This window comes from Pyxicephalus adspersus, chromosome 2 (assembly GCF_032062135.1).
Source record: "Pyxicephalus adspersus chromosome 2, UCB_Pads_2.0, whole genome shotgun sequence".
Lineage (NCBI taxonomy): Eukaryota > Metazoa > Chordata > Amphibia > Anura > Pyxicephalidae > Pyxicephalus > Pyxicephalus adspersus.
Window position 1 is genome coordinate 113,194,625 of NC_092859.1, and position 26,230 is coordinate 113,220,854.

Here is a 26,230-nt window from a genome sequence, read left to right on the forward strand (position 1 = left end):
ATCCTCCAATTGCCATCTGACCAACGGGAGCACCTTTAATGCCCCCTGAACCATTGTAAGGGTAGTTGGTGGGCTGAGCCATGAAGTCAGTGAAAGTCAGGCTTCAAGAACAAACTAAAAGTGAATCAAATAAGCAACAAACAATATCTTATGAGTAGTACCAGGTCATTTTTTGGAATCTGGTGATCCCAGCATTGTTGTTTTAAAATAGGTTCACTTTAAATCTTAGATTAGATGCACTTTACACCTCAAATTAAGTTTTAGGACATACAAAATGGCAATCCAAAAATTCAAATGTTCCTTGCCATATCATTAATAATATTATCCAGAATTTATATAGTGCCAACATTATGCAGTGCTTTACAAAGTCCATAGTCATGTCACTAACTGTCCCTCAAAGGGGCTCACGATTTTATGTCCCTACCATAGCCATGTTATTACTACAGTCTAAGGACAATTTGAGGGGAAGCCAATTACCCTAACTCCACTACCCTCCATAAAACAATCCCACCTTATAAATATGCAGAGAGTAGGTATCCCTCTCTGACATCCCACATCACAATGCTCAGCCAACAATGTCATACTAGGCCAGAGTATTAAGGGTAGAGGGTCATACCTGAGCAAATGCTGTCTTTAAAAACATTTGAATTTGCATTTGTACTATAAAGACCAGCAGAAGCATTCAGGTGCCTGCTACCTTGCTGCACCTTTGAATGGCATGATTTTTCCAGAACACAGGTTTACTCTAAGGAAGTCAGCAAAAAATACTGCAGCTACGCCGGCATATAAATTAATAGCCATGTAATGTAATGTAAGCTGTCCACAATGGAACATAATGGGGAAATCAAGAGTTGCCATAGTTTCCTAAGAGGCCGCTCTGCTATTTCCTCAGCTGTTTTTTGTGGTTGTATCCTGTTTGGATGCAATGTTTAGCAAATCTTTTCACAAGAACAACTTGCTGTGACCATTACACAATCATCTTTTTTTGGTTGGGCTTCTATAAAATAGTAAAATCCAACACCAAAGTAAATTCTTAAAGAAATCGTGGTCATTGGAGTAAATGCTAAGTATCAATTTGGAACATAACTTTTTTACCTCTCCTGCCTTGAAAAATCTGGCTAACAGATCTACAAGTCCTCACCATATACTTCCCCTGATTACACGTTCCTCTTCCAAATTACTTCTTCTCTAATGCAAGATTACTGCAAAATGTAGTCCAGCATCTATTATTCCTTCTATTTTGACAGTAACATCTAATTGACACTCCCATTGGCTGCATTCAGATATGAAAATAGCTGTGATGCAGAGTAAAAGAACATTTGGCCTATGGAGTGGCTAGAACGGATCCACCCACACTTACCTGGCGATATAGACACTTTAAATTGGCTTCAAATTATAAAGTGAAATACAAAATCATCAATGTAATAAAATCAAAGCAATATTTATTTAGACAATGTCAAGAGAAAAACATGTGATACTACTGAAATGTTTACAATCAAAACATAGCTTGCATCTAACAGTATCCTTATGTATCATTGTGTACCTGGTGACATTGACTGGGTGAAAGTTTTCAGAAAGGGTACTAGCCTTTTATGAATAGGTCATGGATTTCTAGCAATCTGGAGAAGAACAAGGAGAAGGAAGACATGGAATAAAAAGGAACCCTCTGGTACCTTATAGTTCCCTCTATCATTCAGTTCATTACTTTACTTTGAGTAAAGGTTTCAAAGAAAATTACCCTTGCCATATTTCGCTATTAAAAAACAATAGCTGTACACTGGCAGAACAAGATATTACAAATTTAGCAATAAATTCCCATATATAACTGCATGTGAATGTCTGCAGCAATCTATAGGATCAGGAAAAAAATGGGTCAGGGAGTGATCACATAGGGATAGTGGTAAGCACTGTAGAGAACAAGACTACCCAGCTCTTAGCTTTGGGTGAATTCCTGGGCTTTAGCTTAGAAATAATTTTCCTTGGCCATGTTGTAACATCATGATCTATTTTGCACAGATATATTCTGAATAGGCTGGTGTCAGGTGATGCTGTTTGTAATGAAAGGACCAAATGAATTGGCCTTTGTGCATCATGGTAAAGTAACAACATACCTTTTTTATTTTATTTTTAATTTAATTTTAAGTCCTTTTAATTTTAGTAACAAATGCAATTAAAGCACATTGCATAAAAATCCGACAATTTGGAAGAAAGATGAGAATTGAAAATGAAATTAATTCACAAATCAGCCAATTCTGAAATTAGGCTGCTGTACCTAGGTGTGTAAATCAGTGTACTTGGTCATGGTCCCTTGTGTTACTAGGTGAGCAAAGAGAGAGTTGGCCTTGAAAATACTTCATATATTGTGAATAGCTATATGCGGTATATGGGGGACACTGCACTGCAGAGAACAAAGAAAGGGCACTGCTCTGGTGACTTGGTATTTGCCAATAAAAATACATTTTAATACAAAAAATATTTACAAAATAAGTACATGTACATATCATAGAAAGTACAACTTACAAAAGCTATAGTTACCTAGTTAATAGGTTTCTACATTTTGTTCCTCTGCTGGCAAGTACAAATATGAATCATTTATGGACTTTATTAAAAACATGAAACTGTCTGACTCCAACTAAAAAAAGTAATAAAACACAAAATACAAAAAATGACAACTGACTAGATTAGCATTAGAATACACTAATACACAACAATTCATCTCTTGTACAATGTATAAAATAAAAAATAGCTAACATGCAAGTAAAATATAAATTAAGAGCAGCAACAAATGCTTTAAGCTCTGAATATGAAGAACAAAGGAGTGCTGAACTGAATGCTTCATATATACAGTTATATTCAGGTAATATTTCCATAGGAAAAAAACAGCGCTATTTCAGTCAAATAAAACACAAACTGAAAATAAAGCTACAGTTTAAATCGTTAAGAAATGATAGTCCATATAGACACTGTAATGTAGGGGTGCCCAAAACGTCAATCGCAAAGGCAACCTGGAGCCCTGCCTTACCCCTCCCTGCTATTTACTAGCAGCCCGGCTGCTACATCTACAGGGATGCTGGGGATGTCTTCATGTGTGAAGGCTCCATGTAAGAGTGGGGAGGGAGGCAGAGAGGGCAGGAGGGCAGTCTGAGGTGAGCAGTGCTGGGTGGTTTCTTGGGCAGCACGTCATTCTCCTATGACAGGTGAATTGTAGCTTTCCTGTCACTATAGTGTTGTAGTGCAATGTTCTGCCACTCAATGTCTCATTAGCTTCAGTCACTTCTGTGTCATACTCGGTATATATAGTAATAAGAAGCACATCTGTTTTTTTTCCAGATGTGATGTCAACCCAATGGAGTTTGCGTTAATATGGGTAAGAATTCCTTCAGATATTTATCTTTTTTCAAAAAATGTCTTCAGTTACATATAGTTGATTGTATATCTTCTTTATGAATAATAAGAGTTTTCCCTGCAGAAAACAGGAGCCTTTTAAACTACCTCCATGCTATTCTATGGCTTGGTGCTTCCACTACAAAATGGAAATATTACATCTCCTCAGGAGAATCTTGCAGCTCTTAAAAGGCGATATTCATTCGATTTTCGTAAGCCCTTGGTTACTTATAAGTAACAATTTTTTCTTCTCTCTGTGTATGGCTAATATATTGTATATTCCGTATTATAGGAAAAATGTTTCCTTAAGAAGCCTTGCATTTACTATACATAGATACAGTTAGAAGAAATCTATATAATTCACCTATTTAATCATAGTTTCTGGGTCTGATGAAGCAGAGAAGATTCTGTGAAACGTGTTATCAAATAAAACTATTGTATGTATTTACTTGCCTTGATTATGTTATCTTTTTAACTTTTATAGGTCTACATGTTCATTCAGGTTTGAAATCAATAAATCTTGAATTCTAACTGTATTTAAGTGGTATAATTAATATAGAAAAACCCCAAACTTTTGGTGCCACATTCTTTATACCCAAGAATATACCACTGATCTCTTGAGCAAATGAGTTCTGAAATGTATATGACTAAACCTAAATGCAAATATCAGAACCTGACTGGGTTAGCCATTTCACATAGGACCCATCTTCTAGGTATTTAAAAAAAAAAATACATAGAGGTCACCTTTAAAGGTCACCTCCTCAAGGCTTTAAAGATTTACAGAAGTTCCAGGCTGTGTGTTAGTAGTACCACTAGTCAGCTGATCCGACTCACAATTTAGCCTGGCCGAGGTAAACATTTTCTTCAATGCATGCCATCTTCACAGAGATCACCAACGAGTTGTCATATACACAATGCATAGCCAGCAGAATAGCGTCCATCAAATAAAGCAAAAAAAGACCTAAGGTGGAAAATCTGCATTGCATAGTTGCATTGTGAATGAACCGTAAATATAATTTCTCTTATCACAGTTTCTATCCATTTGTCTGTGTCCATTTGAAAGATCATTCCAATGACCTTTTAATCACCTTCCACATATATGAATGTGCTAAAATTCCAGACCTCTGTATTTGTCTCCATAAAACAGATCTTCATTGGAAGACCTGGATTTTGGCTGTTAACAGAATTCCTAGTTAACATAAAGGTAGTCCTTCAAGTGTCTGTTATAGGGTTAGAAATCAGAATCTGTGTCCATGAGTTCAGCATCCATAAGGTTTGCTCTGGAATGCATGGGGGGAATCTCTGCTCTTCTAGTTTGAGTCCTGTCATTGCAGGGACCATGTCTTGTGGAAAATGGTGGGAGATTCCCATTTGAGTACTGAAATACACCATCACGCCTTGGATGAGGGATGAATTGAACACCACTACGTTGAGCTACAGGAAGCTCATCAGTGGAATAAGGATGAGACATATAATTGGCAGGAGTGTATTTTTTGTATCCAAGTTGGTCATCCATATTCTCTGCATGATATAATCCTCCATTATGAGGGGGCCATCTCCTGTATTCTCTATATGATCCTGGAAGAGTTTCTTCAATTTCCAGGGGTTCCACTGTCCTAGTCACCAGACCTTTCTTTACAGGGAGCTTCGGAAGGCGAGGTACTGCTGTTGTAGCTCTTGTATAGTTTTCAATGACTTTACATTCATCCAAAGGTCTGATCTCCTTCTTCTTTCTCCTTTTCTTTTTCTTACTTCTCTTCTCCAGTCCATATGGATTATCAGGCTCTACCAGCCACATGTGTTCTCTCTCTTCCGGAGGCACTGCAGAAAAAAAGTGATAGAAAAAGCACACATTACAGCACACATATGCCATTAAAAACACCAGAATGTACCTCCCCCCCCAAAAAAACAGGGGTATATCCCCTAATATAAAACATTAGAAAAACACATCTATGAGAATTTTTATTTTTAGCTATGTGATTAAAGTTTCCAAATCCATTGTCTTTCAGCTAAAAATATCAGCCAGTTTTTTGTTGTTCTTTTTTTTTTTAATATGGGTTCTTATCTAGCTAGTTTTGCGTTTTTAATTGGGCCTTTTACAGTATAATCCCATTCAGATAATTTGTAAAGGATACTGGATTAAAAAAGAACAACTAAAGGCTTTATATTCCAGGATAAATAAGCTCCTCTGTGCAGGGTCCTCCCTTCCTCCTGTGCAATTGTTTGTATCGGTCTGTCATTTGCAATCCCTATTTAAAGTACAGGGCTGCATAAGACGTTTGCTCTATATAAATATTTAATATTATTATTATGAGGAACTGATAATAGATCTTACAATAGAGTGTGACCCAGCACTAAAAAAAGAAAACTCAACAGCTCAGGTCTGATGGTGTGATTTTAACACCGTACACAAGGGTGAGAAACAACAAAAACAATTATGTGGTGTAAACCAATTAGGTATTAAAAAAGGGTCAAGGTGTTCACACTTGCATCCATTAAGTTGATGATAACCATGTATGCTGGATATATCATATAAGACGAATAGACATTTGCTCTATGAAAGTCTACAAAATTAGATTGATGAAACTACCATATTGTGTCTTTCTGAGGAAGCCTTTGGGTGAAACGCACGAAGGACACTAACATGGAAAATGTCAGAAATTAAAATGATAAATGTCTGCATTTGTAATGTATAGTAATTATTGTTATCAATCAGCAAAGTGAAATAACTACTGAAAGTTTGGAACCGCATATCTCAACCAGGGTTCCCTCAGATGAGGAATTTGGCAATGAGCAACTTGTGACTGTCAGGTCAGGGTATTAAATACCAATAATCTTTTTGGCTGTTTGTAAGTACCACACTAATGTACTGTGAGCTGTGGATATATTTATAGCAGGGGTTACCAAAGACCTAAAAGTTATTTAAAAGGGGGTTCCCCAGGTAAAAAAAAAGGTTGAGAAACACTGGTCTAGGATGTAAATAAAACAAAGAAGCATAACAACATAATAAAATCCCTGTGTACACAAAAATGTATGACAATATCCAACAATAGACTTTGTAAAGGTTGTATAAGAGTATAACAATAAAGAACATACTTATTTTAGGTTTACCTTTAGAAGAAACATTTTCCTTACCTGGAGTTGCAACAGGAGTCACAGAAACGTCTTGAGGTAAAATGGCTCCTCTCCTGGCAACCATCTTTGTGACATGCTGGGCCCATGCTGACGACATATCAGCTGATGGTTCATTAATATCAAAATTAAGACCCGCTGAGGGATAAAGGGAATAAACATAGTGACTACAACCATAAAAATGTAAGACTAACACAATAGGACATTATTAACCAGTTTTTGTTTTTTTATTCCCAATTGTAAAAAAAATAAAAAATAAACCATAAATATCCTGTACATTTCACATAATTTTTGGGGCAAAAAAAGATAAAACAGACCTATTTAAAGTACAGCGCTGCGTAAAATATGTTGGCGCTATATAAATACTGTAATAATTAATAATATTAGTACTACTACAAAAGAATACATTTTAAAATATGTATATAAAAATACTTTATTTATAGGACTGCTTTGTTCCATCTTGCCAGAGTGATACCTTTTTAATGAATTTGTTTAACAAACTTGTTTCTATTTTCATTTGAATAAAACTAAACTTTAGCAAGTGGCTAAAGACATGTTGAAATATGTACATACATAAGCCTCCAATACTTGTAATAGCGTTAAGTCTTGCTTTTAGTCTACTGTAGACACTCATATCACCCAGCTCCTCTGCAGTAGCATGGTAGGTTTAAAAACACATTTACAGACTGCGGATTTGACACTGAAGGAGAAGCAAAACATTGATGAACTCCTCCCTCTGTTCCACCTTCTCTCCCCTCCAATCATCATATTTGCTGTAGGCACATGTACATTCAACAGGTTCTGATTTTCTAACCCCCCCGTTCCTGCATAGGGTTATGGGTAATATAAAGACAATATCACATTCTTGCTGTATTTCCACACACATTTCAGGGGCCAATAAGGGTACAACTTAAGGACCATTCCAAAATTTTCCCAATATACCAGTTAGTTTCTTCTAATATGCCCCTACAGGGATGTATCTTGGAGTGGCAGGTAATGGAAGCTTCATTATATTTTCCTATCCAGGCTTTTATTAAACATTGACCGATCCACATTTATACATACCAACAGGTCCATCGTGTGACAATGTATGTAAACTGAAGGACAATTCCTTTTCAGGATTATCAAGCAACTCTTTCCTCTTGGAAAATGCCTTTGCAATCATTTTACTTTTTTTGATTCTCTTTGGTTCATCATCACTACGTCCTAGAATTCTGTTTATCATAAAAGAACAAAGATTAAAAATGGCAATGTACAGTTATTATGCAAGAAAGTCTGTAACACATGCTAATCTGGTAAAAGCAAAGCTACTTCCTCGTGTCTGCTTTTGTTGTTTAAACACCGTTTGGTGGAAATTGGATGTCATGCAGTTTTTTAATCTCTATGAAATGATCTGTTTTACTGATCCTGGGCAACACAGGCCTTTTATATCTAGGGGAGATCCACCCAAACAATAAATCCTCTTATTTTCTAGATATTATTAGATTTTCATATTCATTGCCTTCAATTAAAAGAAGTTATGAGAATATTGCTGTTAAGGAACTCGAGTTATCGGGACTGTGCCCTGACCTCAACTCTACTGAACATTTATGGAGTAAATGGTCTTCTCATTTACCATCAGTACCAGACCTTACAAATGCACTTTTGGCCTATTGGGCACAATATTTCTATTTCATGTTTGCCTTTCAACAAATAATAAATTATGTTTAACAATTCTTTAACAACTGGGGATATGGCATGATTATAAATCATATAGGAGGAGGTGACAACTTTATTAACTATATACACACACACAATATTGCACCAATAAACAAATGCTTTTCATACCAAAGTCACATACATACAGGCAAAGCAAATTTATCTTTCTAAAGATAAATAAAGCCAATAAAGCCGTAAAGATTACTATTTGCACAGGATGATTGCTGTTGACTTACCTGCACCAGGCCCTCTTCCAGATGATAATGGTCGCTTTGGTCCACACCCACGTGCTCATGGATATGCCAGTACCAAACATGGCAAAAAGGTTAATTTTTTCTACCAGGAGACTGGGCCTGTTCTTTATTTCACATTCTGGAATGGGCTTATTTGTCTGAGCTGCAATAGTCACATTGGCCTCACACCTTAAGGAGAGCAAAATTGAAAAGACCACCATTTAAAACATCAGAACCGGGATCAGAACCAGAAGCCAAAGTCTACCCCAAGCTGATAAAAAGTTTACAAGGCAGTTCTAAAATTTCCTAGTAATACACTGGTTTAATATTCCAACCTGGTTTAATATTCCAACCTGAAGTCCCAGTTTTGCCCAACAATTGCAGTTATTACAAAGCTTAATAATGTTGTCTCATTCACTACAGGATTCTCTCATTGAAGAGATAAAAAGTTAATTTAACAATCCCAACCAGTTTTCCAATATTAATCTACCCCAAGGGCCATTTCAAATCTGCTGCTGACCACAGTGTTCAGCTGACGACAACCTCAGTCTCCCTATTGGAGCGGTTGGAAATCATTTTGTGCACAGATGCAGTTGGGGTTATTCACAGCGTGGGTCACAAAAGGACTATTTTGGCTATGCAGTTACTATTCTTCTCCTGCACGAAGAACCACACTGCAGCTGCAACCATACACAAAAGAATTTATGTGCGGTGCGGTTTGCCATACCTGGCAATGATACACCTTCTTTCACACATTTTATTCTACCTCCTTTAATAGCCAATTTGTAACCACTTTTGCTTTTTCTGAAAAAGCCAAATAAAACTTTAATGGGTTCATTTAGCAAAGGGCAATCACCTGCTTAACAGAAAAATGGCACTATACATCCTTAAATAACATTATTTAATTTTTTAATATATTAAATTATAGGTGATAATTGGCTAAAATGTTCACAACTTTTTAGCAGATAACTCCTTTCAGTATTGACTTTTCGTCACTTTTGGATAGTGAGATAGCATTGTACAATTCTTTATAGTGTTTGCATCAAACAACCTGCCACTTTTACAGAGATTGCAACTTTTCCAAAAAACAAAATACTAAATTGCTCCATCATAAATACATTGTTTTTAAAGCTGGAGTCTTTTATATTATTTTATATGATCACCATTCTTCATGAACAGACAATAAGAGCCACTTTTTTTTTTTTAACAGAATAATAATAATAATAATAATAATTAATTAATATTTTTTTTAACATAATAATAACAGAATAAAGTTTTTATTTTCTTGTACTAGAAACATTTTAGGATTGATTTTTTGATAACTCAAGTTTACAAACAAGGTAGGTCTTCTAGATCTGGACAATATCAAAACTACCAGTATAAGAAGAAAGATATTGCATGACCAACAATACTCACAGAACATATTCACGGAAACTTCTCTCCCACTCTGCCTGGTTAAAAAAATCATAGAAATGACAACCGAAGGTAATCAGCACAAACCCAAAGGCTAGGAATCCAAATATTCCTGTATCAGAACAGAGCACAATGTGACAAATAATTCTAACATGGAAAGGAAAATAAAACACAATAAAGAAAAACACTAAATAAGTTTTACTAATTGACCCAAAAGTGATAATTTCCAAATTAGTCTATTCGGTGCCTTTCACACCATCATGTCTTAAAGTGCAATGCACTTCAGTAGTCCAGTAATTTGAATGAGGTGCCAAATGCACCACAATAGATACAAAACAGTACCTGCTGCATTTATGGTAATGCAGCGTACGCAGTACATAATAATATGTTAAGTCGGTGCGCTGGAGTGCACTTCAAAATTAAAAATGAATGAAATCACAACTTTAATATTAATGCAGTGGCAACAATGGGCCCTTAATAAGATTACATTAAATTAGGTTCATGCAGCCGACAGATTAAAAAATACACAGCCAGTCATCTACAAGTACTGGCCACAAATTTTTAGATGTTTTTGAACATTTCTGGATGCAATTAATACCATATAAAACATAGTTTGGAAGCTCAGATATGGAAAAGGAAATGAGTTACCCAGCCTCAACATGGTCTCATTAATTTTGCTGGCTGCTTTTTCACTCAGAAGTCCAGGGTGATTGCTTTTGATAGAAAATAATGTCATAACACCTAAGAGGAAAAAAAAACATTTGCAAAATATCATACACCATGTAACTCATCTCTTAAGGCTAATCCACACAATATGCTATTATTATACATCCAAATCCCAGGTTTTCCGGAGCTGTGCTAATATTTTCCACAGCACTCTTCTTGCAAAAAAAAAAAAAAAAAAAAAAAAAGATTTGGCCATGTCTAAAGTAGATATCTTTATATCCACACACAATAGCCAATGTTGTCACCATTATTTCCATATTAATATAACTGTATATTTCCACTGTATGCACCAAGAGTCATTAAGAACAGCGAGATGGTGAATCTTACGTTCATGACCTCATATGTAATGTACCAAGACTTTGCTCCAGTACAGTACTAGCAGTGGTGAAAATACTTAAAGAGAACATGCAGACATTTTGTTGTACACATACATATTGTCAAATACTTAGCACCCAGTAACCAAATACCAAGTCAAATTTTTATTCACTAGAAGCGACATGATAGGAGATCAAAGAGAATATTGCATTCAAATTATTTTTTTTAAACATTATTAAACATGCTTTTTTTTTTTTTTTTAACATGTTATGGTATTAACCCCCCTGGCACTATTCCCAAGTGTGACTGGAGGTTGCTTAAAAAAAAAAAAAAAAAAAAAAAAAAATCCCACTTACCTTGTTCCTTTGGCGTCCCCCGGCGTCCTGCTTGTCTGTCCAGGTCCTCAGGACACGTTTTCCCTTCTTCGATCCTCTCCCAGCGACTGCAGAGAGGTTCTCCAGAGTTTACCGGTGACGTTGGTTCATGCATCGGTGCGGACAGGAGGCACGGCGGGAAATTAAAATAATTTTGTATTGGATTCAATACAAAATAACTGTATTTAGTCCATAATTTATGCTACTGTACAGTTATATTACAGGATTGACATTTATTTTAGTGATTTTTTTTAAGTTTATTATTAAATTTATTAAATATTGGACATATTTTGGTGAGTTATTCCTAAGAATTATGGGCCTACAGTGCAAAATAAATTTCCATGCAAAAAAAACCCAACGCTTTTTGCATAAAAATACAGGCAGAAATTGAACGTTAGGGGGGTTAATGGCATGTGTCCTAGTGATTTGTCTTAGCCTTGCATTGGGCTACACCTGCATTGCAAAGTCAAAATTCTCCAATAGGTCTACCAGGAACGTAAAGAGCAATTTTAGTGCATCCCCCTGCTCCTGCAAGATCTGTAAGATGTTGTAGGCCATGGTCTCAAAAAATTACATATGCCAAACAAAGCTGGGCTGTAAGTTTGGGAACAGGGAGCCCACGACCTCGAGTGGATAGATAAAACAAGAGTGCTGACTGAAGGAGGGGTGGGAGGCAAGGCAAGTATGGTGATTTTTATGTTGCCATTAGACCTATTCATGTACTTTTAAAGACCCTTACAGTGGGACTTCTTCATGAAGATTAGTTCTTAAAACAATAGGTTATCTCTTATACATCCAAAAGCAAATCAAGTTTTTCATTATCTGTGTAGTTGTGCTTGTTTTAATAGTAAACAGACTTTAATACAATGTACTGTAACCAATGTATTCACTTACACTAGGTTTTATTTTTATATATATATATACTCCACTATTGCTATTTTTTCTTGTAGCTTTTATGTATGTATATGTGTATATGTATATATACTTGTTCCTACTTTATGCCTTATGGTTTTGGTAATATGTTGCTAATGCTCCTGTATGCTGTGTTCTTGTCCATGTTCTTTTTGTTCTTTGTTTTGTTTCTTTTGTTGTATTTGTAAAATTTTTTTTCAATAAAAACTCAGTTTCAAGAAAAAGCAGCTGACTCCAAGAGCTAAAAATGAGTAAAAAGTGGAGTCAGTTGCTTTGTTATGTAGTTTGTCCAACCAACAAAATTGTCTGGTTGGAATATGGATTTCCTTTGGCAGGGAAAACCGTTCACATGTATAAACAGTCTCTCGGAAAAATGCTGGGGCACATATATATATATATATATTTTTTTTTTTTTTTTTTTTGGAGTGGTATTGTTTTGAAAAAGCCGGACTTCTTAATTACTGAAACAATCTATGTGACAATGTTAGACATAGAAGATAACAAATAATATTTGAAAATTTGAGTTTTAATAGAGTAAAAATAACCTCATTCTCACCTCTGATTAAAAAATAACCTCCAACTACTAGAACAATTCCTATCGGAGCCAAGACAAAGCCGGCTCTGTAACGGTAGTTCTTGTATCCCACAAAGCAGATCCCGCTCACAGAGTCTCCATCAACCTGGGACAGGATAAACAAAACAATAATCCAATCAGACATGTTCTACAATGATATTACAATATTTGTATTTATCATAATATGACAATATTCTAATAATTGTAAGAAAACAAACCCTGTGTTGTAAAATGTAACTTAGTGCCAGCTAAAAGGACATCTGTTAATTACTGACTTGTATTACCTGTGGATGTTACACAACAAGGAAAAGGTTTTCTAATAACAGGTTTTTATTAATAAATAGTTGCAGTGTATAAAATATATCAGTGAATGAATTTTAGTTTAGGTGGAAACATTTCTTGGGGTAATTATGTATTGGTCAAATAACAGAAATACATGCTGGTCATGTAAGCCCTTATACTAAGTAATAATCTTACCGTATGTGATATTTTTGGATTAGCAAAAACAGCACACTTTACACAGCAACAAAAACTAGAAAGAATACCAAGTGTAGACACCTGTGAAGTGGAGTTACCTGAGCCACTGCAAGGATGGCAACTGTGAGGACAAAGGGAATAGACCAGGTGACCAGGTGGAAGTAGGACGTCTTGCCAGAGAGAGGCTGGTGGGTTGTGCCCAAGGCTTTAAAGGAGGTGTGCCAAGCATAGGTCAGCATAACAAACCAAATCACTCCAGACATCATTGAATAATAAACAATAACAAATATAATAACACAAGAGAGAGTCTCATTTGACCTAAAAAAGCAAAACAGAAAAAAAATTACTAAAGCATGTACTACAATATGTTTAATAATGCATTTTTTTTATAAATTTACCATGTGGCAGGTAATAAGTTTTTCTTCTGTACAAATGCATGCAATGTACAAAGTTTTTCTTTCAAAAGAGAAAAAGCAACCGTGTGGTCAGAAGAAACATGCCGGCAAATGCAACCATATGCACAAATGTGTTGAATGAGAGCAGTTAGAAGCGTGATTATAATTAGCCTTACTGGAATGGGACAGAATATACAGAATTATTTAAAGCTCCCATTTATACTATTTTAAGCACACACTGGACCAGAAATTTGGATTTAGCACAAGGCTTCCAAATCCTAATTAAATAGATAAAGTTTAAAAATAAAATTTAGAGAATGCAGGTTTTCAGTTGTTGGAGGGTCTAGCCGGGAGTGTTTCTTAACCAGAGTTTCTCCAGCGGTTGGCTTGGGGTTCTGTGAGCAATGAGTAGTTTGTGTCTCTCAGGTCAATTTAAGTGACACCAGTGGTCTTTTTTGCTATCTGTAAGGATGACATTCTTCCTTCCAACCACCATGGTAATGAATCAGTTGTGGATATAATTATTATAGCAGGGGTTCCCTAAAGGCCTGAAAGGGATTTTAAGGGTTCCCCTATTGTAAAAAGATTGAGAAATGCTATTTTAGCCATTTGGATGTTTTGTCACTGGGTTTTTGTAGCAGATTGTGAAAAAATTTACGATAAAAAACAAAAACAAAAAACTAAAACTTACGTGGGCTCTCCAAGCCTCATGGTACCATCTCCTCGGCAAACAATTTCATTTCGAGCGCCATCCATAAACTGAGCAAGCCACCCAATGCTGGCCATGAAGAAGCAGGCATTGACATAAAACAGAATCACAGCAGGGTACCGGTTAGAGTTCTTCCAATCTGAAAGAAATGTGGCCTGGACAAAAATGGAAAAGAGAAACACATTGACATGGAAGTCAACAATAACCTTAAGCGTAAGATACACTTGCAAATAGGGGATTAGGAGATATTTCCTAAACTCAGTTCATCATCGGTCACAAACTATTACTAAAAATATATTACATCAACCACAAGTGCAGAACTACCCATAGATCAGTTGTGCTAACCTAACCTCATTATTGCATATTCTCTTATGTATTCCTAATACAAGGTCCATTGGATTTGAGCACCAAGGAGCCACATTCACACTTTGGTCGCTTTAGAAATTGTGTGTAAAGTGTGTAACACCACAACTGTAATGTAAACCGTGTGTACTGTAATATTAAACAGAATCTTCATATGTACAAATCTGGTAATCGCATTTGAAGGCAAAACAATTTGAGTCCGGTATAAAACTATTTTTTTTGTATAATGGTTAGCTTTTTTCTCTTTCTCCTGTGTCATTGTTTGTATCTGTCTGTCATTTACAACCCCTATTTAGTGTACAGCACTGTGTAACATGTTGGCGCTTTATTATTAATATTAATAAACTGTTTTTATAATAAAGAGTTAATTATTTTAATGAGACAATGGATCTCAATGGTGCAGTAGATGCATACATTTTTATTATTTCTATTAATAAACAGTATTTATATAGCACCAACATATTACACAGCACTGTACATTGAATAAGGATTGCAAATGACAGACATATATAGACACAGGAGGAGGAGGAGAGGACCCTGCTCCGAAGAGCTTACAATACGTTTTCTGTAAAAGTAACTATTGTAAGCAAAGAGTATCTGTACATTGACTTACCAGAGTGAAAAAGGTACAAAATATGGTGACCGAGCTGAATATAGCAATATAGACATGCATTTCTCGATGCTCTTTCTGGGTAAATAATGGATTCTCACACTGAATGCCACAGCCTTCCACATCCTCATACCAGCTCTTAGGGTTATCTGTGCGCACTAAGGGAGCCTCACACTGCCCAGAGCTGTTAAACTTAAGAACTTGCCACTCATTCTGTAAAAAAATACAAAAATTATTGTTACAAAAAAATCTTCTGTGGTTTCCGGTACATACACAACAACATAGAAAAAAAAAACTTTTCTTTTTGACCTATTAACATTTTTGCCCTATTTGACCTATTTAACCTAAACTTAAAATTTTCTATTAACCTTTCATATAGAGTACACCTATCCATTAGTGAGGTGGAAATAGGGCAGAACCTGCAAAGCTTTGTGGTTCATAGCTCATATTAGTGGCACACTTTGGCCTTGGGCGCTAAGGCATTTTTTCCCAGCACGGCGCTAATCATGCTGAATTCAAAACAAACAATGGGTATAGTAATAAAGCAGTGAATTGGACATTCTATGAAACGTTCACTGATGGAAAACCAGTTAGTGCCATTAAAACACATGGGCTGGAAGATTCTCCATCAGAGAATGTTTCAGTGCATGCCAGATTCACTGCTTTATAAATAGACCTCTATAAACGTTTTAGGGAAAAACAAATGTAAAATGGTTTCCCTTTAGACTGTGTCTGTCTGATTGCAGATAATCTTTGGAAAAACAAGTCAAATAGAAGCAGATGGATACATCTCTGCTTCAAGTCATTTACTTGCATGTAAAGGGCAGCCTAAGCTACGGAGATCTATAAACAACAAGTTTCCATGGCCAAAATAGATAAGGACAACCCAGAAAACATGCAACCCAACAGCGATTCCCTGCCACTCATTTAAAGGACCACTGCTAATTATACCAAATAAGTCAAACGTTTGTGGTGTCTGCTCCAGGTGGGACCAACAGCAACTGTGTATTAAGCCAAGCATGCTAAAAGTTTTGATAATATACGAGTATAGAACCATCACTCAATACGACCAGACCAACTGCTCTCACTCCCCAATAAAAATCATAAACTAGCAATCTACCCCAAAAAGCCAGATTGTGGTACAGGTAAAAATGGCAAAATATTACTACAGTCATCCATCACAGCTATCTTGTATACTAAGGGTTTTTTGTTTTATTTTTTTGCAGTTTCAATTACAGTTTTCCTATTTTTGTTATACATTATTAATTTCCCTAAATGTATAATTTTACTTTTGGTTTTTCAAAACCACATTATGGCTAAATTTTCAGAACAGGCTCCTCATATGAACAATCTGCAGCTTGTCACACTTTGTTCCTACTTGTATTATAGCCTTTCCTTAAGAAATGTGCTGCTCCCTATGTTTAGCAGTTAAGGCCACCAGCTCCACCATCTTGCATGCTGTAATTCCAGTTTCATGGAGATGGCTGGGGTAATGACATGACATCACTTTCAGCCTCTTCAAATTTTGTGACAAGGCTTAGGTACTTTATGAGAATGGGGCTTTGTGAATTTTTTTTTTCAGTTTGTTCTGTATGCCCATCTCCGGATTACTTTGCTTTAAAAATTACACTACCTGTATAATGTCATAATTGTATATACGAGGGGGTGCTGATAAGTTCCTGGCTTTTCCCGCTTACTGGTGAAATAGAAAAATGAGTGTGGGGGCATATGACAGCCTAATATCTTAGTATGTACCTGTGCAAATATAAGGTCCTTGCATTCTAGCATTCTTAAAACAGTTTTTTCTTTTAGTGAGAAGCTGTGTTGGCAGAGGCGCAAGCAAGTTTCACATAGTTGGAGTTACGGGCCTTCATAAAGTTTTTGTTTCTCCAGGGAAAGTCAGCAAAGGACATTCACACTGAGATGTCACAAACACTGGGGGAGAAGTGTCCTTCCTACAGCGCTGTCAAAACCTGGATATCCCGTTTCAAGACTGGGCATTTCACTGTTGAAGATGAGCCCCGCGCCGCAGTGGGCGTCCCCCAACCTCAACTGACCTGGCAACCTGCGATGCTGTCCATGAGCTGATTGAGGAACGGCAAATATCTGCAAAAAAAGATAGCACAGATATTCCACATCTCACGGGAGCGTGTTGGGTTTGTTATCACCACTTTTCTAGACATGCACAAGCTTTCAGCGAAGTGGGTGCCAAAATGTTTGAACAGTGATCAGAAGAAGGAACGAGTTGAAGCATCCAAAGCCGTTTTGGCCCATTTTGAAACTGCACAGAACTTTTAGGCTAGGTTAGTGACTGAAGATGAAACCTTGCTCCACATCTATGATCCTGAAACCAAGGAACAGTCAGTCAAAGGAATGGCGTCACAGCGGGTCCCCGTGGCTGAAGAAGTTTTGAACCCGGAAATTGGCCAAAAAAGTCATGGTGTCCGTTTTCTGGGACAAAGACGGTATTCTGTTGGTGGACTACCTACCTCAGGGCCCTAGTATCACTGGACAATATTATGCTAACCTCCTGGACCAGCTGAAGGAGGCAATTAAGATGAAACACTGTGGAAAGTTGACCAAAGGGATCCTTTTTTTGCAGCACAACGCACCTGCACACACATCTGCTGTGGCTGCCAAATTGAACACCCTGGGTTTCCAATTGGTCCACCATCCCCCCTACTCACTTGACCTGGCCACTTTGGACTATTATCTGTTCCTGAATTTGAAGAAAACACCTGAAGGAGCAATATTTTGAGGAAATTTCTGACGTCAAGGATGCTGGTGATAGCTGGTTTGCGGCTCAACCAAAGGACTTTAATTTGAAAGGTATAGAAAACCTGTAACTACGCTGTACCAAGTGAATCAGGGGAAATATGTTGAAAAAAATGTGTTATTTCATAACTCTGGCTCTCCTCATTCTGGGCAATACCAGGAACTTCTCAGCACCCCTCCTATTTTTGGCATACAGGATTGTGTATAATGTTCCAATTGTGTATGATGCGCTGCTTAATGTTTGGCTGTCAGTGTCATTGCTTTCTTACACATACAACATTTGATCAATGTCTTGATTTTACAATTATTTTTCTCCTGATCATGTTATTGTTTAATGACCTGTTGGTCTTGTAAGATTATGCTGAGAAGAATAATTTAGATTGAGTTTTCTTTCTGTATTATTATCAGTAACTACCAGTGACAGCAAGGATAGTAAAGCCGATATAGTGCTGGCTTTACTATGTGATAACATACACAGCGGAAACTTACACCACCTGAATTTATTTACCACACACAAATTGGTGTACTTCATAGATTATATAACTGAAGCACGTTAATTAACTAGGGGCTTGCTCAGACAAGCGGTAGGAACAGATGTTCATGGGTGGCAAGCAGGATTTGGCACCTTGCATTTGATCATTTTATAGAGGGCGGCATTGAACTGCTCACCACCGCTCCCATTCCTTCCCTATGGGCAACTGCAGTTGAGACCCCACATGTAGTCCCCCCCCACATGGTTCAAGGAGAAAGAATGAGGAAGTGATAACTGTACCACAACCATTCCACCTGTATGAAAGGGCCCTTATCTCCTGTGTAAACAATATGTCACAAATGTCAGTTTGTATACTTTTGTAAAATTCTATTACAAAGTTTTAGGAAATGTAACTCCACCATGGCTATCAAGTAACAGATTTGAGAGTCTTAAAACTTTTATAGAATTAGATAGAATATGTAATAAACCAAAACAACTGTTTTGGTATAAGGTAAAAATCAGTCTAGTTTTTAAATTAGAACTTAAAACAGCTATATGAAAGGAGAAGTAAACTCCTTTAGTATAGGCTTTTGGCAGAAGGCGCATTTAAATTACATTTACCAAAAAAAAGTTTGTTCTCTCTGTACACTGCACAGCACATGTGCCCTGGAGTGTAGAGCCCCCTTATTCCCAGTGGCTCCAAAAGGATCAAGGAAAGACCCAGGAGACGTTGCAGTGGAGCTGTTAGCTGCCTGGGATGCTGTGGTGACCAGAACTTGGACCCGTCATCACCAGAGGACAGCACCAAAACACTGTGCGCATGCTTGCCAACCATGACAATGGCTTGCCTAGACCCGTAAGTATTGAGACAGAAGTAAGATAGTAAGCACTAGAGAAATTAAGAGCGTTTGCTCTGAAGTTGCAAAAGCCCAACCCTAGGCCAACAAAGCAGCTTGATGAAAATCACATGGACATAAAAATGAATAAATAAATAATAATTGGAACATCTGGGTTTTAATAAATCCAGGGATCCCATATTACCAAAAATGATTATTGAATATCTGAGTTTGCCAGTTTGTTTTTTTTCATGACCAACCAGGACAATTTCATTGTCCAATCTGGACTACAATTCCCTACAATTCCCTATAATAAAACTTAAGGGGTTTGCCAGGCCCTTTTGATTGTTAGTTTGGCAACCAGGAAAACAAAGTATACGTATTTATTAGTAAGTGTGTGTGTGTTGAGGGATAATTAAACTTTCCACAGTATCCCAATATGTTATTTGATAGTTTTGCAAGGATATCTGCAATCATGATGATTTCCTTACCGTGCAGCCATCTGGGAAGCGATCTGTGGTACACTTGAGGAAGTCTGGCCAGCCCCTCTCACGCTCGACAATGGCACAGGGGCCACGTGTTGCCTGACACAAGCTTTGACTTGGAAGCTCCACTTTACCCCCTTCACACTTCGGCATGTACACAGCACATAGTAGTGGTCGTATGGCCTCCCAGCAGCGCGGAGCATTCCGTAAACCTAAACAGAAGAACAACATATTTCTCATTTACATTTTCAATAAATGAATTGTCAGCAGTAAACTGTGATAATAACAGCGGTTATTACAGTGATATTTATTTTTCAATAAAACAAGTATAATGGGCAAGTCATTTCAAAATATAAAATATACAAGGTAACATTTAACAGAAAAAAATAAGCAGAATAGAATGACTACAGCAAGAACCAAATGTCCACTTTCTCTCTTCCTGTTCGCCTTGGCAATTGAACCGCTAGCAATAGCCATGCGTACTAACCAAAATATCAAGGGAATCATGTGTGGTCCGGTTGAACACAAATGGGCCTTATTTGCAGACAATATATTGATGTTTCTCACGTCCCCAACCACCACCTTGCCTAACCTCTTTTAGACTTTTAGATGAATTCTCTCTATGCTCAGGTCTGCAGGTAAATAAAGTCAAGTCCCAAGCTCTTAATATAAATATTCCAACAGGGATGCTAGAAGCTATCAAATGCAAACTTGATATGAGCTGGGGTAATGGCTCCCTCCAATATTTGGGTATCCAGCTGACCCCCTCCTACAGCAGCCTTTACAGGCTTAACTATACTCATCTGATTAGGAATCTCTATGCTGACCTAATGCGGTAGTACTTTATCTATTTCGTACTCTCCCAATTCAGGTCTCCTTGAAGGAGATTGTACCCCTCCAATCTAAAATACTGAAATTTATTTGGGCAGACAAAAGGAGCAGAATCCAAAAGGCCACTCTATTCGCTCCTAAACAAATGGGTGGATTGGGAGTCCCTCATCTCAAGTTTTATTACGTGGCGGCACAGGTGGCGCAATTGTCACTGAGTACCTTGCATGGGGCCCAACCTCAATGGGTAGAGATAGAGAACCCCGATAGTTTTCCGGGATCCATAGAATCTCTCGTGTGGCACAAGAAATAAAAAAATCAAAGGGGCCATTAGCTGCCCCTCTCTGTGCCACTCTATCCAGCTCTGGGACAAGTACTGCAATCACCCAAAGTTATCCTCTCCACACAAACCCCTAAACTCCACTCTGGAATAACACAGATTTTCCTCCGGGCCGGCACCCAGAAAATTTTATTTGGTGGATCTTAAAGGGTTTCAGGAGAGTGAAAGACTTGATAGATTTCCGGTCAGTATTTACCTGGGACAATCTTACCAGTAAACGAGAAATCCCACCCACGGAACATTTTTGCTACAGACAACTAAATTCATTCATCAACACAATAATCAGACAGGCCCCAAAACCCATGCAATCCTCCCTGTTCGAAAGCACTTGCGCCTCTATAGCCTCCACAAGAGAGCAAATCTCAATGATCTTTTCAGCCTTGGTCTTCCCATCTGGTAAACTTAAATATATGTTAGACTGGGAATCCGAACTGGGTGTAACATGGGACTTGGAGGACTGGTGGGATACTGTATACTCGCTAAGGTCTCTTTGAACTCCACCTTGGTGGAAGCCAAATATAAAGTCATGCTTAGATGGTATCTAGTTCCAGATAGATTGGCTAAAATTTTCCCATCAAAAACCATACCATCATCATGAAACCCCAAATAGCACAGAGTCCCTAACATATAATTCCACACAACCAGGTAAAACACCTTTTCAGCATCTGTGAAGAGAAGCACACCTTCCAATCCAGGTGTATGCACCTATTGAATTAGAATATAACTTTGCCAGTGTCATAACCTCTTTCATATTACCCTAAAAAGGCACCTTTAAAGCCTAACATGAGGTAAACATTTTTTGATTTTGGATATAGAGCAGGGGAAGGATGAAATACATGTCAAGCTTAATTCACAGTGTTTCCGCTGGGGAGATTTCCCATAATTCCGTGACGTAAATGTAAGTGAACTAAATCTCCCCAGTTAGGACATAGGCTGCAAGATTTTTTGGGGGGGTGGTTGGAAGTGTTGTCAAGTTACAGCTCTGCTTTAACCTTAATTTATTAGTTTGTGGTATGGTGGGAATATATCTAAGGATTATTTGTAGATTAGAAACATGGTTGAGCTATATGTACAGTTTCTTGTTATTTGCAACAATGTATTTCAGTTAGAAATATTTTGATGTGATGGTCATATTCATGTTTTACCCCTGCTGACATTTATCTTTTTAAATGACGTGGAACAAATTGTCTAGCCTAATCTATAACCCCATCCAAATATTTTGAATAAACATGATTACTTTCCAAATATGACAAACTATATATTACAGAGACCAGTGATGTAACTTTGTGTTGTAAATTTGGAGCGTGATGATATCATCCAGATTTGGGAAATAGTGCCATGAGTAATCCTGAAAGTTTTCCATGATATACTTCACAGCTGTGAATGTAAATACATCTGGCTATTATGACATTATCTACTTTATATTGATGCATGAATCGTTAGGAAATATGTAGCTGGTTATTGTTAAAATAAAGTAGAGTATAGAGAGAAGCTCCATAAGGGAGGACATAATTCCAAAGCCAGGTGTACCTGGTTAGTGCCAAGCCTTTAATTATTAGTATGTTTTGTAGAGAGAAAAGTAACAGAAGAAGGCTTGTTAAATGGCACTGTTGTTGACTGGTAAAAGTTCATTTACAAAATACATAAAAGTTCATGAAAACTGCATCAAAGGTATACATGAGTGTTGTCACAAATACTGGACCATATTGAAAGGTATTAGCTGAATTTAGATTGCTATTCATATACTTCTAGATATAGGTGAAAACATAGGTCTCCTTTTCCCGACGCGGTTCGCCTAGGAAGGCTTCTTCTCAGGGGGGGTTGGAGAATTGAATAGCAAACTATATGGAGATAACATAATGCATGTAAATAGTTGTTTGTATACTGGGTTACAAATAAACATTCACTTGAATATTGCCTTGTCAATTACATAATGTTTAATATATAGGAACATGGTTTATACTCATGTATACCTTGATGCAGTTTTCATGAACTTTTATGTATTTTGTAATCAATAACGTAATTAATTACCTTTTAACAGTCAACAAGAGAGTGACATTTAAAAAGCCTTCTTCTGTTACTTCCCTCTCTTCGAAACCTATTGTTAAAATAAAACTTAAAGGTCATCTTGGATAAACACCAGGACCGGACCTTGTAGGCGTACATTTCCAAATGGATATAAAGTAAAAACAGTAAGCGGTCGGTTTACAAAGAATTACATAGATTTTTTTTCCGTGAAAGTTTTTATGTCCCGTGCAAATAGAAATGGGTGAATGTACTTTTTGTTTCTATTGTCCATCTTCTATCATTACCAGACATTCACCAAATCACAATAAAAACAAACAAACCAGCATTTTTGTTGAAAAAATCACCATGCAGATTGCAGAAGGCAAGATATACACACAGGTTTTAAACGTTTCTTAAAATACAGCAATGAGTTGCTCTATATAGAAGCTAGGTTTTATTTTAGTTTAGTACTTCTGCACAGAGGTGTGTGTTGGTGTCTGAGCACATTGCCAGACTGCAAACAAACAGCTGTCTGCAAACATATCTGAGGTGTAACTCTTTGGCTGCACAAAAAGCTGTCAATAATGGGCCCAAATACACAATTTTGGAACTCTTGCAACAATGGCACATATGGGCAGTGTCAAAATTAAAAATTGCTTGTGTTCCCAAATTCTTGCTTTCGTTTAAAAACAAACTGGAGGTCAAAAAACACAACCTACATAGGGTTTGGCCTCCTTTTAAGATACATAATACAAAGAAAACCTTTACAAAAATAGAGAACACAAACTAAAAGAATACATGGATAAAACAAAGCCTGTAAAATTGTCTTTTGGGGGACAAAACAAAAATCAATACTGGGTTGCCCATTTGGAGTCTAACTATGTGCCATTATCTTACAGTCATTAAAAGGTCAATACAGAGAATAAAATAAAAATAACACTGTTATATTGGTAGTAACACCAAAAGATAAAAACATAATTTGCAATAGGAAGTAGGGTAGCTGCCGAGATCTATGTCCAAGCAGATATAAATATTAGGATCCAAATGTAATCTCCATACACAAAAAATACATCCTATTGTGTGTAAATTACCCCACCTACTAGATTTTAAGCTCCTCGGGGCAGGGTCCTCTCCTCCTGTATCACTGTCTGTATTAGTCATTTGCAACCCCTATTTATTGTACAGTGCTGCGTAATATGTTGGCGCTATACAAATCCTGTATAATAATATTTATCCAACCTGTTAGTTATATTAGCAAGTGGCAACCCAAGCAGGATATGGTAGTTACAGGGGGTGGATACAAGCAAAACAGAACAGGCAAAGGCAAAAAGTGGGAAAGGGGATATGAAGCAGGGGCAGGAGGACAAAGGGATTTGGGGTTTCTGCCGTATCCACACCAAGCCCCTGGCACAGGTTGGACAAGGGTGTAGTTATATTCACCCCAGGAGTGCCCATAACCAAGTAGACACTTTGAAAAGTGGCCAAGCCATCCAGGTGGCAAGTAAATTGTCTGTAATCTCCCTCAGCAGCAACCAGGCGTGAGAATGGAAGAAATATACAAACAATATTGGATGGAGGCCCCTGGCAAGCAATCTGTCACATTTATCACCATGCTGGTTAATAAAAAGATGGGTAGACCCAGTCCCTAGAAGACTGATAAAAGGGCACTAATCTTTAAAAAAAAAAAATTGAAAAGTAATGATATTCTGAACTTGTGGCAATTCTGACATCAGTGGCATACTAGTTATAAAAAGACAAGATAATGATCACAGCCATTGAACTCCCTTCTTCAAATCAAGCCCCTAACATTAGTATTCATAAACCCACTTCTTATGAGCACTATATGGTCCACATGCCAATATGTGAGCACCATTTTTCTTTCACAACAGAAAGGCAAGTGAATTTAAAAACATTACCCTTCTGCTTTTCAAGCAGGTCGGCATTTCCCATAGCTGTACCTAGTTTGAGACCTCAAATACAATTCTGTTGGGATGTTTGAATTCTGGTACATGTTTGGGCTGCACTTACTTTGCATACTTTGATTTAAGACGTGGTTCACAAGGGATAATAAACTCTAAGAAATATATTCATGAAAATGATTGACTGTCACAGACTTACACATGTAGCAGGATGACATTTTAATAAAGTATTGTTTGGATTAAAGAAATCAGCAATTGATGGCTTAATAAATAAACAATCTGTAAATACAGCAAATATTCTTAGCTAGAATTTATCCAGATACATACTTACTATGTTGTAATAAATCTTCCGTTTGGATTAACAACAGTAAAGACAACTAAATTAATAATAAATCTATTACACAGCTCAACAAAAAAAAAAATTTCTCTTCACTTGCTTACGGTTTTTTAATATATTATATAGTGCATTTCAGGTCTGCTGAATCCAGAAATGACATCAATTTCATTGAATTGGCTCTAGTTCTTCTGATACAGGAATCGAAATGGACGATTTTACCAACAACAACGTTAACAGCATATTATCAATCTTTATTTACATCGTTGTTTTGCTGTCATTTGTGTTTTTTTACATAAATAAGAGTTCTTCAAGAAGATGTCTCAATTATTCATGGTAATCCTTTAGTTTTTTAAAAATATATGCACCATTTCCAGCCACGCATATAGTGGAATCCCAAAAAAATGTTTCCATCCACAGACGATTCTATCCTAATTCATGTCCTGCTGCTGTGCACATATACCCGCAAGTGGCATCCCCAGGTGGGATGCCACTTGCGGGTATACGTGCACAGCAGCAGGATTATATGCTAAAGGATTACCATGAATAATTGAGACACCAAGGAACTAAACTAAAAAGAGGAATACTAAGCCAATTATAAACATAGTAACAGTTTTTGCTGATTGAATTAAAGTCCAAAAACCCCTGCTGTCCTTGCGTACCCTCACCTGTTTTGGTGGGGCTTTATGTGCTGCATGAACCAGATATTTATGTCCTCCCCTTTTCCTGAGGAAGCGGAGTTATCCGTGACGAAAATCAGCAGGGTATGCCCTTAGGAGTGGGTAACTAAGGCAGAAATATTTTGATCAAGTTTTTTTTGCACATTTTTAATACGTTTTAATGTCAATGTTTTTAATGTAACAAAATAAATATATATTTTGATGTATATGTATAATTTGGTATTGTTGGCCTTAAAAGT

At 37.0% G+C, this 26,230-nt stretch overlaps 1 protein-coding gene across 1 annotated transcript in view; it reads right to left on the reverse strand.

Moving 5' to 3' along the window:
• Positions 1-3,305: 3,305 nt before the first annotated feature.
• SMO (smoothened, frizzled class receptor) overlaps positions 3,306-26,230 on the reverse strand; it is a 27,913-nt gene continuing 4,988 nt past the window's right edge. The window contains exons 2-12 of the mRNA XM_072401895.1: positions 19,890-20,095; positions 15,319-15,528; positions 14,325-14,497; positions 13,337-13,556; positions 12,744-12,867; positions 10,509-10,601; positions 9,864-9,972; positions 8,451-8,636; positions 7,582-7,730; positions 6,520-6,654; positions 3,306-5,205 (exon numbers count right to left, since the gene is read on the reverse strand). Coding sequence (XP_072257996.1) covers positions 4,616-5,205; positions 6,520-6,654; positions 7,582-7,730; positions 8,451-8,636; positions 9,864-9,972; positions 10,509-10,601; positions 12,744-12,867; positions 13,337-13,556; positions 14,325-14,497; positions 15,319-15,528; positions 19,890-20,095 — 2,195 coding nt within the window. The 3' untranslated portion in view covers positions 3,306-4,615. The remainder of the gene's footprint in view (positions 5,206-6,519; positions 6,655-7,581; positions 7,731-8,450; positions 8,637-9,863; positions 9,973-10,508; positions 10,602-12,743; positions 12,868-13,336; positions 13,557-14,324; positions 14,498-15,318; positions 15,529-19,889; positions 20,096-26,230) is intronic.